A 17,325-nucleotide genomic window follows, 5' to 3' on the forward strand; every position below is an offset into this window, starting at 1 on the left:
TGTCAGTCAATAAGTTAATCACTCTGATGTTGTAGACTATTAATGAGACTCTCAGACTAATTATAATCAAGCCTTGGGATGACATTATCAACAAATTGTTTAGTGCCGCTAAACCCTTTGTTTTGTTATTTATTGATCAGCCCCTTGAGGTTCAATGGAATGTGATGCCAAGTCATTTGGGGTGACATATTGTATGGATTAGGAATGTTAGGAAAGGGTCAAACCCATAACCTTGAGGTGTGAGAAGACAAGAAGGGGTCTAGCAAAGGCCCTTTATAACATCTAAGGATGTTGAACTGTCAAATCATTCCACAAGAGATCCCATTAGCAAATCTGAAGACCTGCTTATACAACCAGTAAAGAATATAAGGGATCAGTCAAAGTGAGAGACCTCTTTTCTCTCTTTCAGGTTAGTGAGCATCACTATAGTAGCAGTCTTCTGTTCCCAAACCATCCGCCAAAAGTCTGCCACAGTGTCGTGCATTGGGCCTATGGAAAAGAGAGAGTGACACGCTTACCACAGACGTAAGAAGACATACTGTTGATATACAGTAGGCCTAGTGTGCTGGAAAATGGCATATACTTAAATAAGAGTTCATTGAAAAAAATGAATCTCCTAGTAGTACAGTATTTTTACAATAAACATTTTTACAATAAACATTATTTTACAATAATGTTGCACATAGCTTATTTACCTTGAGCTGCAATGAATTTGTTCTTCTCTTTGTAACCCTGGTGAAAAAGAAAATGTGTTTTGGCAAGTTACAGTAGTTATTAGACCGTAATGAGAAAGGAAGTAACACTGGATGCATTGAAATTATTTATAATAGGATGGAATGAAATACATAGTAAATATAACTCACATCTATGTACGAGGCATTTATGTAGTCCGTACAAGAATAACCATCGATTTGAGTTAACAACACTCTGGAATGGTCATCTGTTGAAAATGTCAAAAGAGACAAAATTGTACTAGGAAAATAGGTATCCTGTTTAAATGATTTCATGACATGTTATAATTTTATTTGTATCTCTCTTAAGTGGGTTTAATGGTTACAAAATGTATTCCTATAACAATTCCATCACTCACATGGTAGGATGTTTGGATATCTGTTCTTGTCCCTGTTGATCACCCTGCTAGCCTCCTCAAAGGAGCAGTGCTGGTAGCCACAGGGCAGTGACTACACAGACACAACAAACACAGGGGGTCAAACTATGAAGCCATTAATGTAACCCTCATACATGCAGCATAGTATGTACGTAACAACTATAAACTCTACATGACATTATTAGCATTAACAAAGGGAGGTATCACACTACTGTGACTACTATGTGTTGTATGAAAAGGAACCCACATTGAACTCCTCTCTGAAAAGCTTGCAGTCGTCTGCCGAGCATATCCGGAACTGGTCTTCTAGCGAGTCCAGGGCGATGGGGAAGTAACGCTTGGATGGAGATGGGGATCGTGGGAGGAGGACCACTGTCTGCTCTCCTGTGTACAAAAAAATAAAATACATGTAAACATCAATGTTTTTACATTCAGTACAATAATTGTGATATAACTGAAATAATAGTTCTGCAATTCTCCTTTGTATAGGGGAAAAAGTAGATGACCTAATAAATGTGATGAGGTGAACATAAGGAGGGTGACATCATACAGGGATTCATAAAAACAACTGACAGGGTCTTCAACTCTCACTCACACTTGCTAAACATTGTACTTTACATGTGAAAGTTACATTATAACTTACAATAACACACCTCACCATCGCAGGACAGATCATCCCTCCCTCCCCCTTACACAGAACCCAAACCGGCTGCGTGCGTGCGTGCGTCATCGTGCATAAATGTATTGTCAAACGCGATCACGACACACAGGTTCAAATATCAAAACAAACTCTGAACCAATTATATGAATTTGGGGATAGGTCGAAAAGCATTAAACATGTATGGAGTTTTAGCTAGCTTGCTGTTGCTCGTTAATTTGTCCTGGGATATAAACATTGAGTTGTTATTTTATCTGAAATGCACAAGGTCCTCTACTCCTCCAATTCATCCACACATAGAATGGTAAACAGAGTCGTTTCTAGTCATCTCTCCTCCTTCCAGGCTTTTTCTTCTCTTGACTTTATATTACGATTGACAACTTTCATAAATTACATGCATTACCGCCACCGACCTATTTTGTCTTTCAATCCCCCACGTGGGTATAACCAATGAGGAGATGGCACGTGGGTACCTGCTTCTATAAACCATTGAGGACAGGGGAAAGACAGGACTTGCAGCGCGATCTGCGTCAGAAATAGAACTGACATCTATTTTAGTTCGTGGCAACTCAGACGCTCGTTGGCGTGCGCAAGCAGTGTGGGTGCAATAATTGAATAATATAGATGTAAAAAAAAATATTTTGCAACACGAGCGGTGTAGTCAGCATGTCAGTTTCCAATCTGGGTGTAAAGCTAGATTCCTCCCTAACCTTTGACCCGCCACATCAGACACCTTTGTAAAGCATCATTCTATCACCTCAAGCACATTGCCAAACTCTGTCCCACCCTCACTCAGTCTGATACAGAAAAGCTTGTCTATGCCTTTATCTCCTTGAGGCTGGTTTACTGCAACACACTCTTCATCGGGATCGCAGGCAGGAGTCTCCAGAAGCTCCAATACATCCTGAACAGAGCTGCCAGAGTGTGGAAACGCCAACACATCATCCCCATCCTGGCATCTCTGCAATGGCTCCCAGTCTCATTCCAGATTGAATTCAAAAACCCTCCTGCAGATTTTCCAGTGTATTCATGGAAATGCCCCTCCTTATCTCAAATAACTGCAGTCCCTTACCCCCACCCGCACCCTCAGCTAGACTGCCCCAGCCTCTGGAATGCCCTTCCGGGCCGCCTGAAGGCACCACAGACTCTGGGCTCCATTAAAATGGCCCTAAATACCTTTCTCTTTAGGAAGACTTTCTGCTGATAGCTTGCTTTATATATATATATATTTTTTTATATATATATATTACATAAAACACAAGGTAGGGGTAACAAAGTATTAGAACTTGAAGGACAAACAATACAGCATCAAGACACTATCAAACATGTATCAGTCTTTCCGCAACAGAACCTTCCTTGTGTGTGAGGGTGCGTGGTAGTGATATAAAATATGTCATAGTTTCCTTTTTCATGATCACAATCTTGTGAAACCCGAACCCTCCAAGGCCCCCCCCACAGTTCTCCAATAGCTGTCCCTCAACCATTCGAGACTCCTCCCGCAGTCCTCCCCCCCGGAATAAAAAAAAATCCATAAATTACTAAATGAAGTAACGAGAAAAAAGGAAAAGACAGAAGGAAACAGAAAACAATGCAAAAAAACAACAACTATAATAACAATACATTTAAATCAAAGAACATCAAGGACAACTGAAATCATAACAGCAATGCCTACTTTATATGTTTGTGTGCATGTCTGGCACTTTTACATGTATGTGTGTGTTCTTGTATGTGTTTATTTGAATGAGAGTGTGTGTATATGCATGTGTACAAACACCTGCATGGCATCAGCATCAGCCTCAGGCAAACCAGCATTAATTGTAAAAACATTGCCACTTAGTGTCATTCAAATGTACTTTTATTATGTTTTATTTGGACTTTTTTCCCCTTTATCCTTTGACCATCATTCCCTCTCTCACACAGCAACTCCACTCCCACTTGTCTCCAATTCCACATACCAACCCTCAGCCTCCCCAGCCCATCCCATCTAGCTCTGCTGGCCACCCATTTCGTGTTTCTATGCAACACTCATCTTTCAACTATGCTATGATGTATAACGTACAATTTCAATCTATCGAATCGAATAGAATCTACAAATTGCATGTTGAAGATAAATACTTTTACTAATAGTATTAGTATATTAGTAATTGACTGACCCGTTCTCTCCAGATCTCCTAACAGTACTATTTCTAGGGTCAATTTTAGATCAATGCTATGCATTTTCAGCCATTCCTGAACCTGAGACCAGAAAAAGGCTACCTAAGGGCAATACCAAAATAAATGGTCTATTGATTCTGTATCCTCACAACAAAATCTGCAGAACTTCAATGATTTTATGCCTCAAATATTCAACATTTTGTTGGTGGCAAGAATTCTATAATAATTTTAGCTTAAAAGCACGACGTCTATAATCTTGCGTTGTTTTATATATCAACTCGTACACCCTGTAGCATGGAATCAGTACATCAGATTGCAAAATAGTTGGGAAGAGATCTTTGTATGGCACAACTGTCAACATCCTGGTCCTATAATTAAACTGGTGTAATTTCCTATTTATGCTATTTTTATTCCTCCACCAGTTTTGATCCTTTATATTGGGCAGACAGACCAGTTCCATTACATTTACATTTAAGTCATTTAGCAGACGCTCTTATCCAGAGCGACTTACAAATTGGTGCATTCACCTTATGACATCCAGTGGAACAGCCACTTTACAATAGTGCATCTAAATCTTTTAAGGGGGGTGAGAAGGATTACTTTATCCTATCCTAGGTATTCCTTAAAGAGGTGGGGTTTCAGGTGTCTCCGGAAGGTGGTGATTGACTCCGCTGTCCTGGCGTCGTGAGGGAGTTTGTTCCACCATTGGGGAGCCAGAGCAGCGAACAGTTTTGACTGGGCTGAGTGGGAACTGTACTTCCTCAGTGGTAGGGAGGCGAGCAGGCCAGAGGTGGATGAACGCAGTGCCCTTATTTGGGTGTAGGGCCTGATCAGAGCCTGGAGGTACTGCGGTACCGTTCCCCTCACAGCTCCGTAGGCAAGCACCATGGTTGCACCTGTTGCGAGCTTCAACTGGAAGCCAGTGGAGAGAGCGGAGGAGCGGGGTGACGTGAGAGAACTTGGGAAGGTTGAACACTAGACGGGCTGCGGCGTTCTGGATGAGTTGTAGGGGTTTAATGGCACAGGCAGGGAGCCCAGCCAACAGCGAGTTGCAGTAATCCAGACGGGAGATGACAAGTGCCTGGATTAGGACCTGCGCCGCTTCCTGTGTGAGGCAGGGTCGTACTCTGCGGATGTTGTAGAGCATGAACCTACAGGAACGGGCCACCGCCTTGATGTTAGTTGAGAACGACAGGGTGTTGTCCATGATCACGCCAAGGTTCTTAGCGCTCTGGGAGGAGGACACAATGGAATTGTCAACCGTGATGGCGAGATCATGGAACGGGCAGTCCTTCCCCGGGAGGAAGAGCAGCTCCGTCTTGCCGAAGTTCAGCTTGAGGTGGTGATCCGTCATCCACACTGATATGTCTGCCAGACATGCAGAGATGCGATTCGCCACCTGGTCATCAGAAGGGGGAAAGGAGAAGATTAATTGTGTGTCGTCTGCATAGCAATGATAGGAGAGACCATGTGAGGTTATGACAGAGCCAAGTGACTTGGTGTATAGCGAGAATAGGAGAGGGCCTAGAACAGAGCCCTGGGGGACACCAGTGGTGAGAGCGCGTGGTGAGGAGACAGATTCTCGCCACGCCACCTGGTAGGAGCGACCTGTCAGGTAGGACGCAATCCAAGCGTGGGCCGCGCCGGAGATACCCAACTCTGAGAGGGTGGAGAGGAGGATCTGATGGTTCACAGTATCGGAGGCAGCCGATAGGTCTAGAAGGATGAGAGCAGAGGAGAGAGAGTTAGCTTTAGCGGTGCGGAGCGCCTCCGTGATACAGAGAAGAGCAGTCTCAGTTGAATGACTAGTCTTGAAACCTGACTGATTTGGATCAAGAAGGTCATTCTGAGAGAGATAGCGGGAGAGCTGACCAAGGACGGCACGTTCAAGAGTTGGAGAGAAAAGAAAGAAGGGATACTGGTCTGTAGTTGTTGACATCGGAGGGATCGAGTGTAGGTTTTTTCAGAAGGGGTGCAACTCTCGCTCTCTTGAAGATGGAAGGGACGTAGCCAGCGGTCAGGGATAAGTTGATGAGCGAGGTGAGGTAAGGGAGAATGTCTCCGGAAATGGTCTGGAGAAGAGAGGAGGGGATAGGGTCAAGCGGGCAGGTTGTTGGGCGGCCGGCCGTCACAAGACGCGAGATTTCATCTGGAGAGAGAGGGGAGAAAGAGGTCAGAGCACAGGGTAGGGCAGTGTGAGCAGAACCAGCGGTGTCGTTTGACTTAGCAAACGAGGATCGGATGTCGTCAACCTTCTTTTCAAAATGGTTGACGAAGTCATCTGCAGAGAGGGAGGAGGGGGGGGGGAGGATTCAGGAGGGAGGAGAAGGTGGCAAAGAGCTTCCTAGGGTTAGAGGCAGATGCTTGGAATTTAGAGTGGTAGAAAGTGGCTTTAGCAGAGACAGAGGAGGAAAATGTAGAGAGGAGGGAGTGAAAGGATGCCAGGTCCGCAGGGAGGAGAGTTTTCCTCCATTTCCGCTCGGCTGCCTGGAGCCCTGTTCTGTGAGCTCGCAATGAGTCGTCGAGCCACAGAACGGGAGGGGAGGACCGAGCCGGCCTGGAGGATAGGGGGCATAGAGAGTCAAAGGATGCAGAAAGGGAGGAGAGGAGGGTTGAGGAGGCAGAATCAGGAGATAGGTTGGAGAAGGTTGGAGAAGGTTGGAGAAGGTTGGAGAAGGTTTGAGCAGAGGGAAGAGATGATAGGATGGAAGAGGAGAGAGTAGCGGGGGAGAGAGAGCGAAGGTTGGGACGGCGCGATACCATCCGAGTAGGGGCAGTGTGGGAAGTGTTGGATGAGAGCGAGAGGGAAAAGGATACAAGGTAGTGGTCGGAGACTTGGAGGGGAGTTGCAATGAGGTTAGTGGAAGAACAGCATCTAGTAAAGATGAGGTCGAGCGTATTGCCTGCCTTGTGAGTAGGGGGGGAAGGTGAGAGGGTGAGGTCAAAAGAGGAGAGGAGTGGAAAGAAGGAGGCAGAGAGGAATGAGTCAAAGGTAGACGTGGGGAGGTTAAAGTGGGGAGGTTAAAGTCGCCCAGAACTGAAATACGAAACACGGCTTGTAACAAAAATAAAACAGTAGCCTACCGAGAAAGTCAATGGTCACTATCTTCCTTCTCCTGTGCACTGAAACCACTGAAGTCATCTCCTTCGGTGTCGGAGTTGAATAGCCTCAGAATTGCTTCATCCGATGTTGGATTGCTGCACTCTTCAACACGCAGCAGCCTTTCGAAACCCGTTGATGATAGTGGATTTTTTGACAATGCTCCATGCTGTCAGCAGCTCTATTTCCTTATCCAACAGCCAGATCGATCACCTTCAACTTGAAAGCTGCATCATATGCATCATATCCTGGTTGCAGGATCTTGTCTATTTTTTTTACAAGTATTCTATTGAAATTCATTGTGGAGAGCTTATTTATATATTTGTGATATGAATCCCGAGTATGTCTACTTCACCATCAGTCCATTTTATAGGTAAGCTGCAAGGTTATTTTTTAAGGATCCAATACGTAATATTGTACACTAATCATAATGAACTTTTCTGTAATCTCTGGATGAAAACCTATCTAGATCTTTAACCAGTTGGATATAGGGGGGGGCTGTTTTAATTTTTTGGATGAAAAACATTCCCATTTTTAAACAAGATATTTTGTCACGAAAAGATGCTCGACTATGCATATAATTGACAGCTTTGGAAAGAAAACTCTGTCGTTTCCAAAACGGCAAAGATATTGTCTGTGAGTGCCACAGAACTGATGTTACAGCCGAAACCCAGATAAAAGTCCAATCAGGAAGTGCCACATTTTTTGAAACCGCCTCATCCCAATGACTCCTTATATGGCTGTTAAGGAGCTAGGAGTAAGCTTACGTTTTCCACGTTCTCCCCAAGGTGTCTGCAGCATTGTGCCATCTTTTTCGGCATTTCCATTGGAGTATGGCTGTATGTGGACGCATGGTGTCTACTGGACAAAACCTTGTGTAAAATACTGAGGTAGCCATTTTTCCAATCATTTCTTATGAGAAACCAACTGCCTCCACGGATATATTATCGAATACATATGTTAAAAACACCTTGAGGATGGATCCTAAACAACGTTTGCCGTGTTTGTCGATATTATGGAGCAAAGTTTGAAAAAGTTTGCCGTTATAGTGGAAGTATTTTCGGTCGATTTCTCAGCCAAGCAGGATGAACAAACGTGACGTTTTTCGCCTACAAATATGTTATTTTTGGAAAAAAGGAACATTTGCTATCTAACTGAGAGTCTCCTGAGTGAAAACATCTGAAGTTCTTCAAAGGTAAATGATTTAATTTGGTTGCTTTTCTTATTTTTGTGAAAATGTTGCCTGCTGCCAGCACAGCCTAGCATAGCATTATGCCATGCTAAACTTACACAAATGCTTGTCTAGGGTTGGCTGTAATGCATATTTTGAAAATCTGAGATGACAGTGTTGTTAACAAAAGGCTAAGCTTGTGTTTCAATATATTTATTTCATTTCATTTGAGATTTTCATGAATAGGAAACGTTGCGTTATGGTAATGCACTTGATTATGTTTATGCTCCCGGACATGGGATTGCTCGTCGCTAGAGGTTAACGAGACATTGCAGACTTGCGGACTTAACATAAAACGTGAGTCATCGGCATACATGGACACCTTCGTTTTTAAGCCTTGGATTTCTAATCCTCTAATGTTGTTATTGGATCTGATTTTTATATCAAGCATTTCGATGGCCATAACGACATGGTGACAGCGGACACCCTTGTTTAACTCCTCTTGACAATTCAAAACTCTGAGAAGTAGCTGTTTACTATTTTACACCTCGGGTTGCTATACATTACTTTTACCCATTTTCTAAGAGAATCACCGAAATTGAAAAAAAAATCCAGGCATTTAAAAAAAAAAATTCAGTCTTACTTTATCAAATGCCATTTCAAAATCCGCTATAAATACCATTCCTGGCTTCATATGTTTCATGATGTTCTATTATTTCTAGTAGTTGTCGTATATTATCTCCAATGTATCGCCCATGTAAAATAACTGTCTGATCAGGATGAACAATACCTTGTAAAACCCTTTTAATTCTGAGTGCTATGTATTTAATAGTATTTTTGCATCACGACATTGAAGTGTAAGTGGCCTCCAGTTGTTTTTAGATAGACCGGGTCTTTATATGCCATCTGGGTCTTGTTTTAATAATAGAGAAATCAGACCTACCTGACAGACTACCATTTCTTTAGGAGTAGTTAAAGCAATCTAACAATGCAGCTTTTAGTATATAAAAATTTACTTGATATACCTCTACTGGTATGCCATCAAGCCCTGGGGTTTTTCCAGACAAAGGATTTTATAGCCTCAAAAGGTTATTCCTCTGTAATTTGGCCTTCACACTGATCTTTCAATACATTTGTTCATTTTCCACTTTTTATATTATTTGGAAAGAATTCCTTACCGTAATCCTCATTCAGTGGGAGAGGATGAGACGGAAAAGAGAACATCTACCTAAAATAATTAGCTTCCTCTTAAAATATAATTTGGAGAATCATAGATGACTCAGTCTTCAGTAACGAGTTTCTGCAAATTATTTTTGTTAGCGTTCCTGTATTGGAGATTCAAGAATACATTTTATTAATCGCTCTCCACATTCCATCCAGTTTGCTATATTTTTGTAATAGATTACATTATATCGTTCTTGAATAAGTTCCTCAAGTTCTTAGTCTTAACTTATTTTGAATCTCTGTTTTTATTGCTATGTACCTGTACTATTAGTTCATGGATTTCCCTTGTTAGTCTTGTTTCTTTAGCCAGAAACTGCTTTTATTATTGATGAATATTGAATGACCCCTGAAGTTACATTTAAAAGGTATCCCAAACAAGAGGATTTTCTGAACCTATATTATACTGGAAAAATTCAGTTATAAATGATTTTGTCCCAGTTAAAAATAAATTGTCCTCCAGTAAACTTTGATTACATTTCCAATATCCCTGTTCACGTGGAAAATCTATAAGAGTTGTGTGAATGCCAAATAGATGATGATCCGATCGCATTCTGTCTCCTATTAAAACGTTTTAAATCTTTGATGCAAGAGAGAAAGAGACAAGAAAGTAGTCAAGACGACTAGCTTGATTAAGTCTCCTTCCATGTAGACCTCAATAGGTCAGGGTTTATTAGTCTCCAAATATCCACTATTTCTAATGTGTCCATAATATTTGTGATTTCCTTAAATGATGATAGTTTGTAGAGTGATTACCTTTACGGTTCATTGAGGTACTTAACACTGTTATAGTTGCGTGTAAGTTCAATAAATTTGTATAAATGTTTTCGAAGAAGAGTGGATCATCCGGATTTGGACCATATAGAGTAATGAGCCAAATCTCTTTTTTGTCCACTTTCATATTCAAAGGGATTCACCTTCCTTACGAATCATTCCTGATTATTTGGACATTCAGATCTAAATGTTTGTTAATTAATATCATCACACCCTTTGAGTTCCTTTGTCCATGACAGAAAATTCTCTCACCACCCCAATCCTTTTTCCACGCAACTTCATCTAAGGATGAAGAGTGAGTTTCCTGTAAACAGTACATGTTATATTCCTTTTCTTATAGCCATGTAAAGACTGATCTTTTTTTAATAATCTGCCAAATCATTACGATTGTAACTAGCTATACGTATTTCACCCCTTACCATAAGGGTTGAAGGAAATTCCTTCCTGCGCTGACAGAGATGGCCGCCTCGCTTCGCGTTCCTAGGAAACTATGCAGTTTTTTTTTAAACGTTTTATTTCTTACATTAGTACCCCAGGTCATCTTAGGTTTCGTTACATACAGTCGAGAAGAACTACTGAATATAAGAGCAGCGTCAACTCACCATCAGTATGACTTTCGCGAAGCGGATCCAGTGTTCGGAATGGATCCCAGCCGGCGACCCAAAAAAACACTTCGTAAAAGAGGGAAACGTAGCGGTCTTCTGGTCAGACTCCGGAGACGGGCTCATCGTGCACCACTCCCCAGTATACTTCTCGCCAATGTCCAGTCTTTTGACAACAAGGTTGATGAAATCCGAGCAAGGGTAGCATTCCAGAGGGACATCAGAGACTAACGTTCTTTGCTTCATGGAAACATGGCTCACTGGAGAGACACTATCAGAGTCGGTGCAGCCAGCTGGTTTCTCCACGCATCGCACCGACAGAAACAAACATCTTTCTGGTAAGAAGAGTTGCGGGGGCATATGCGTTATGGCTAACGAGACGTGGTGTGGTCACAAAAGCATACAGGAACTCAAGTCCTTCTGTTCACCTGATTTAGCATTCCTCACAATCAAATGTCGACCGCATTATCTACCAAGGGAATTCTCTTCGATTATGATCACAGCCGTATATATTCCCCCCCAAGCAGACACATCACATCGATGGCTCTGAACAAACTTTATTTGACTCTTTGCAAACTGGAATCCATACATCCTGAGGCAGCATTCATTGTAGCTGGGGAATTTAACAAGGCTAATCTGAAAACAAGGCTCCCCAAATTCTATCAGCATATCGATTGCGCAACCAGGGCTGGCAAAACCTTGGAATACTGCTATTCTAACTTCCGCGACGCATATAAGGCCCTGCCCCGCCCTCCTTTCGGAAAAGCTGACCACGACTCAATTTTGTTGATCTCTGCCTACAGACAGAAACTAAAACAAGAAGCTCCCACACGGAGGTCTGTTCAACGCTGGTCCGATCAATCTGATTCCACACTCCAAGACTGCTTCCATCACGTGGACTGGGATATGTTTCGTATTGCGTCAGACAACAACATTGATGAATACGCTGAGTCGATGTGAGAGTTCATTAGAACGTGCATTGAAGATGTCTTTCCCATAGCAACTATTAAAACATTCCCAAACCAGAAACCATGGATTGATGGAAGCATTCGCGTGAAACTGAAAGTGCGAACAACTGCTTTTAATCAGGGCAAGGCGACCGGAAATATGACAGAATACAAACAGTGTAGCTATTCCCTCCGCAAGACAAACAAGCTAAGCGTCAGTATAGAGACAAAGTAGAATCTCAATTCAACGGCTCAGACACAAGAGGTATGTGGCAGGGTCTACAGTCAATCACGTATTACAAAATAAAAACCAGCCCCGTCACGGACCAGGATGTCTTGCTCCCAGGCAGACTAAATAACTTTTTTGCCCGCTTTGAGGACAATACAGTGCCACTGACACGGCCTGCAACCAAAACCTGCGGCCTCTCCTTCACTGCAGCCGAGGTGAGTAAAACATTGAAACGTGTTAACCTCGCAAGGCTGCAGGCCCAGACGGCATCCCCAGCCGCGCCCTCAGAGCATGCGCAGACCAGCTGGACATATTCAATCAATCCCAGTCTGCTGTTCCCACATGCTTCAAGAGGGCCACCATTGTTCCTGTTCCAAAGAAAGCTAAGGTAACTGAGCTAAACGACTAGCCCTCACTTCCGTCATCATGAAGTGCTTTGAGAGACTAGTCAAGGACCATATCACCTCCACCCTACCTGACACCCTAGACCCACTCCAATTTGCTTACCGCCCAAATAGGTCCACAGACGATGCAATCTCAACCACACTGCACACTGCCCTAACCCATCTGGACAAGAGGAATACCTATGTGAGAATGCTGTTCATCGACTACAGCTCGGCATTTAACGCCATAGTACCCTCCAAGCTCGAGACCCTGGGTCTCGACCCCGCCCTGTGCAACTGGGTACTGGACTTCCTGACAGGCCGGCCCCAGGTGGTGAGGGTAGGCAACAACATCTCCACCCCGCTGATCCTCAACACTGGGGCCCCACAAGGGTGCGTTCTGAGCCCTCTCCTGTACTCCCTGTTCACCCACGACTGCGTCATCATCAATCATCAAGTTTGCGGACGACACAACAGTGGTAGGCTTGATTACCAACAACGACGAGACGGCCTACAGGGAGGAGGTGAGGGCCCTCGGAGCGTGGTGTCAGGAAAATAACCTCACACTCAACGTCAACAAAACTAACGAGATGATTGTGGACTTCAGGAAAAAGCAGAGGGAACACCCCCTTATCCACATCGATGGAACAGTAGTGGAGAGGGTAGCAAGTTAAGTTCCTCGGCATACACATCACAGACAAACTGAATTGCTCCACCCACACAGACAGCATCGTGAAGAAGGCGCAGCAGTGCCTCTTCAACCTCAGGAGGCTGAAGAAATTTGGCTTGTCACCAAAAGCACTCAAACTTCTACAGATGCACAATCGAGAGCATCCTGGCGGGCTGTATCACCGCCTAGTACGGCAATTGCTCCGTCCTCAACCGTAAGGCTCTCCAGAGGGTAGTGAGGTCTGCACAACGCATCAGCGGGGGCAAACTACCTGCCCTCCAGGACACCTACACCATCTGATGTTACAGGAAGGCCATAAAGATCATCAAGGACAACAACCACCCGAGCCACTGCCTGTTCACCCCGCTATCATCCAGAAGGAGAGGTCAGTACAGGTGCATCAAAGCTGGGACCGAGAGACTGAAAAACAGCTTCTATCTCAAGGCCATCAGACCGTTAAACAGCCACCACTAACATTGAGTGGCTGCTGCCAACACACTGACTCAACTCCAGCCACTTTAATAATGGGAATTGATGGGAAATGATGTAAAATATTACTAGCCACTTTAAACAATGCTACCTAATATGTTTACATACCCTACATTATTCATCTCATATGTATATGTATATACTGTACTCTATCATCTACTGCATCTTTATGTAATACATGTATCACTAGCCATTTTAACTATGCCACTTTGTTTACATACTCATCTCATATGTATATACTGTACTCAATGTCTCTATAAGAGTAAGACTATAATGTGTTATGTCCAAATAAATAATAACTCTGCCAATTTGCATGTTTGAGTGTCTGTGTGTTATGCAGTGCGTATAGCCTTAATATTATTCACTGTAATCCATATCGTATCACATTCATAGTTGCATCATAATTACCTTTAACATAATTGAAGAACACATCCCAGCATTTCCATAGCAATTGACATTTCACATGATCATGAAAGAGACCTTGCATTACTATAGAGACGGCTTCAGCACATTACAAATGTATTCCGTACAATATGTTACTATTCCCCAATTTTGATATCTTCCCCTTGCTTGTTGTAAACATATATAAACTCGTGGACAAATACATAAAAAAGATAGACAAACAATAAACACATTAAATTATAAAACAATATGACAATAGAGAGAGAGAAGAGAAAGAGAGCTGTGCTCCTTAGTGTACTTGTTGTCCCTTGTAGCATCAGCTGTGTTCTTTGTGTCAGTTGACCTGTTTAGTTGTGTTCATTATTTGCTATTTGGTTTCTTTAATATTGTATTTTATGCACTTTGAGTGTGTACAATGAAGTGCTTTACAAATGTAATAAATTATAATGATTAATTACAAGGTTAGAAAGTTACAATTAATTTTGCTTCAACTGCATGTGGTAAGGTAGACAGTGAATCTTTTTATAATTTTCTACCATTTTAGACGTGTTAATTCGTCTTGACAGATCTCAATAGCAGAATATGCCTTCAGTAGGATATCGCTACAGAATAGACCTGACTGTGTTTTGATTGTGACGACTTATCTAGACAACAGATAAGTATTGAAATTCAAGAAGAACTATGTACACAACCTAAGGCTTCCATATCATATCCCACAACACATACTCAATGGTTCAAATTAAATATTGTATACATAATTAGGGCTGTGGCGGTCATGAAATTATGTCAGCCGGTTATTGTCATGCAAAAGCCTGCCGGTCTCATGGTAATTGGCCGTTAATTAACAAACACGTTAAGCATCTCCAGGCCACCAGCATAGAAGCCGCTGATGCGTGCCTTTGGAACATATTCTTTCCAAATGCACTGTATTCAGACTCCTTGACCTTTCCACATTTTGTTACGTTACAGCCTTGTTCTAAAATTGATTTAATATTTTTTTCCCCTCATCAATCTACAAAGAACAGTTTTTTTTTGCAAATGTATTAAAATGTACATAAATATTCAGACCCTTAGCTATGAGAGTCGAAATTGAGCTCAGGTGCATCCTGTTTTTATTGATCATCCTTGAGATGTTTCTACAACTTGATTGGAGTCCACCTGTGGTAAATCCAATTGATTGGACCTGATTTGGAAAGGCACACACCTGTCTATATACAGTGCATTCTGGAAGTATTTGACCTTTGACTTTTTCCACATTTTGTCACGTTACAGCCTTATTCAAAAATTGATTAAACTGCATTTTTTTCCTCATGACAGCCTGCTTGGAGTTTGTCTACAGGCTTCTAATGGACTCTAAAGGACTTTCAGACCATGCGAAACCAGATTCTCTGGTCTGATGAAACCAAAATTGAACTCTTTGGCTCGAATACCAAGCGTCATATCTCCAGGAAACCTGGCACCATCCCTAAGGTAAAGCATGGTGGAGGCAGCATCATGCTGTGGGGGTGTTTTTCAGCAGCACTGGGAGACTAGTCAGGATCGAGGGAAAGATGAACGGCGCAAAGTACATAGAGATATTTGATGAAAAGCTGCTCCAGAGTGCTCAGGACCTCAGACTGGGGCAAAGTTTCACCTTCCAACAGGACAATGACTCATAGCACACAGCCAAGACAATGCATGACTGGCTTTGGGACAAGTATCTGAATGTCCTTGAGTGGCCCATCTTGAGCCCAGACTTGAACCCGATCGAACATCTCTGGAGAGACCTGAAAATAGCTGTGTAGCGAAGCTCCCCATTCAACCTGACAGAGCTTGAGAGGATTTGTAGAGAAGAATGGGTGAAACTCTCCAAATACAAGTGTGCCAATGTAGTAGCATCATACACAAGAAGCCTTGAGGCTGTAATCACTGCCAAAGGTGCTTCAACAGAGTAATGACTAAGGTGTCTGAATTCTTATGTTAATGTGATATTTGCATATATAGGCCAATGCATATGCTCTAATATGCATAGGTGCCAACCGGCTCAAAATCGGTCTTATGCAGCAACATTTGAAATGTAGTCTTTTACATTGGATAACAGTAGAGGCTCTCTACCCAATGGTATATCATACACTACAGTGGATAAACAATGGGAAAGTCATTTTGCTTTGAAAGTTTATAAACTTGTATACTCACTTTTGAGAAAATGGCCTTTGAATGTTTCGGTACTACTATTGGAGAGCCCTTTGTCTACACCCATTCAGCATCGTTCACACCCTATTAAGCTTTATCCCCACCCATCTCTTTAAGGGTTGATCCCAATGTACTAACAACAGCAGTCAAGCAACCAAGCTAACTTGCTAGCTACTTCCAGACATTTAAGTGAGAGAGAAGAGATCACTGAACATTACTCGCCCTAGCAGAGATGGTTAGGCCGGTATGTTATCCAGAGCATTGGTGACTAACTGTGCTGTCAAATTGTCCGTTTGTAAATTCAGAGCGTTTCGTGATCAGAGCGCACACCGGATGCTCTGGCCGATGAGTAGGGTTGATCCGAACGTTCTGACTTCACAACGGCACTCAAGCACCCAAGCTAACTGACTAACATTGACTAATTCCAAACACATAATGAGAGAACATCCCACTCTGGCCATTTTACTCACCCTGGCAGAGCTGGTGAGGCTGTTTTCATGTTATCCAGAGCGTTGGTGACTGTAACTATGCTGCTAGCAACAATTGAAATTGAGACTCAATTTACGAACGCACCCGAAATGGTTACTTGCATAGTGGAGTCTTTGGTTAACCTGTTAAGCCTAGCCCTGTTTACTGCCTCTTCTGGAGGAATTGGGTACCCATATAAAACAGGATACATTTTTGTCAAAAGTTGCTAATATATGCATATAAAAAATATTATCGAATAGAAAACTCTAAAGCTTCTAAAACCGTTTAAATTTTGTCTCTATGTAAAGCAGAAGTCTCAGGGCAGGCATTCTCCCAAAATCTCTCGTCATGGAAAAAGTTGGCCCAACTTTGACGTCATCTTAAACGCACTTCCCAAAAGGCTACCGCTCTGGGAACAGTTACATTTACATTACATTACATTTAAGTCATTTAGCAGACGCTCTTATCCAGAGCGACTTACAAATTGGTGCATTCACCTTATGACATCCAGTGGAACAGCTACTTTACAATAGTGCATCTAAATCTATTAAGGGGGGGGGGGGGGGGTGAGAAGGATTACTTTATCCTATCCTAGGTATTCCTTAAAGAGGTGGGGTTTCAGGTGTCTCCGGAAGGTGGTGATTGACTCCGCTGTCCTGGCGTCGTGAGGGAGTTTGTTCCACCATTGGGGGGGCCAGAGCAGCGAACCGTTTTGACTGGGCTGAGCGGGAACTGTACTTCCTCAGTGGTAGGGAGGCGAGCAGGCCAGAGGTGGAT

The 17,325-nt window shown here is 42.7% G+C and overlaps 1 protein-coding gene across 3 annotated transcripts in view; it reads right to left on the reverse strand.

The window, feature by feature from the left end:
• The window catches only part of LOC124019437 (receptor-type tyrosine-protein phosphatase epsilon-like), a 59,061-nt gene that overhangs the window by 12,350 nt on the left and 29,386 nt on the right, over positions 1 to 17,325 (reverse strand). For all 3 annotated transcript variants that reach the window (XM_046334781.1, XM_046334782.1, XM_046334783.1), the window contains exons 6-10: positions 1,356 to 1,492; positions 1,091 to 1,181; positions 864 to 940; positions 696 to 732; positions 392 to 489 (exon numbers count right to left, since the gene is read on the reverse strand). In XM_046334781.1, the coding sequence (XP_046190737.1) occupies positions 392 to 489; positions 696 to 732; positions 864 to 940; positions 1,091 to 1,181; positions 1,356 to 1,492 (440 nt within the window). The remainder of the gene's footprint in view (positions 1 to 391; positions 490 to 695; positions 733 to 863; positions 941 to 1,090; positions 1,182 to 1,355; positions 1,493 to 17,325) is intronic.

Source organism: Oncorhynchus gorbuscha, unplaced genomic scaffold, assembly GCF_021184085.1.
Source record: "Oncorhynchus gorbuscha isolate QuinsamMale2020 ecotype Even-year unplaced genomic scaffold, OgorEven_v1.0 Un_scaffold_939, whole genome shotgun sequence".
NCBI lineage: Eukaryota > Metazoa > Chordata > Actinopteri > Salmoniformes > Salmonidae > Oncorhynchus > Oncorhynchus gorbuscha.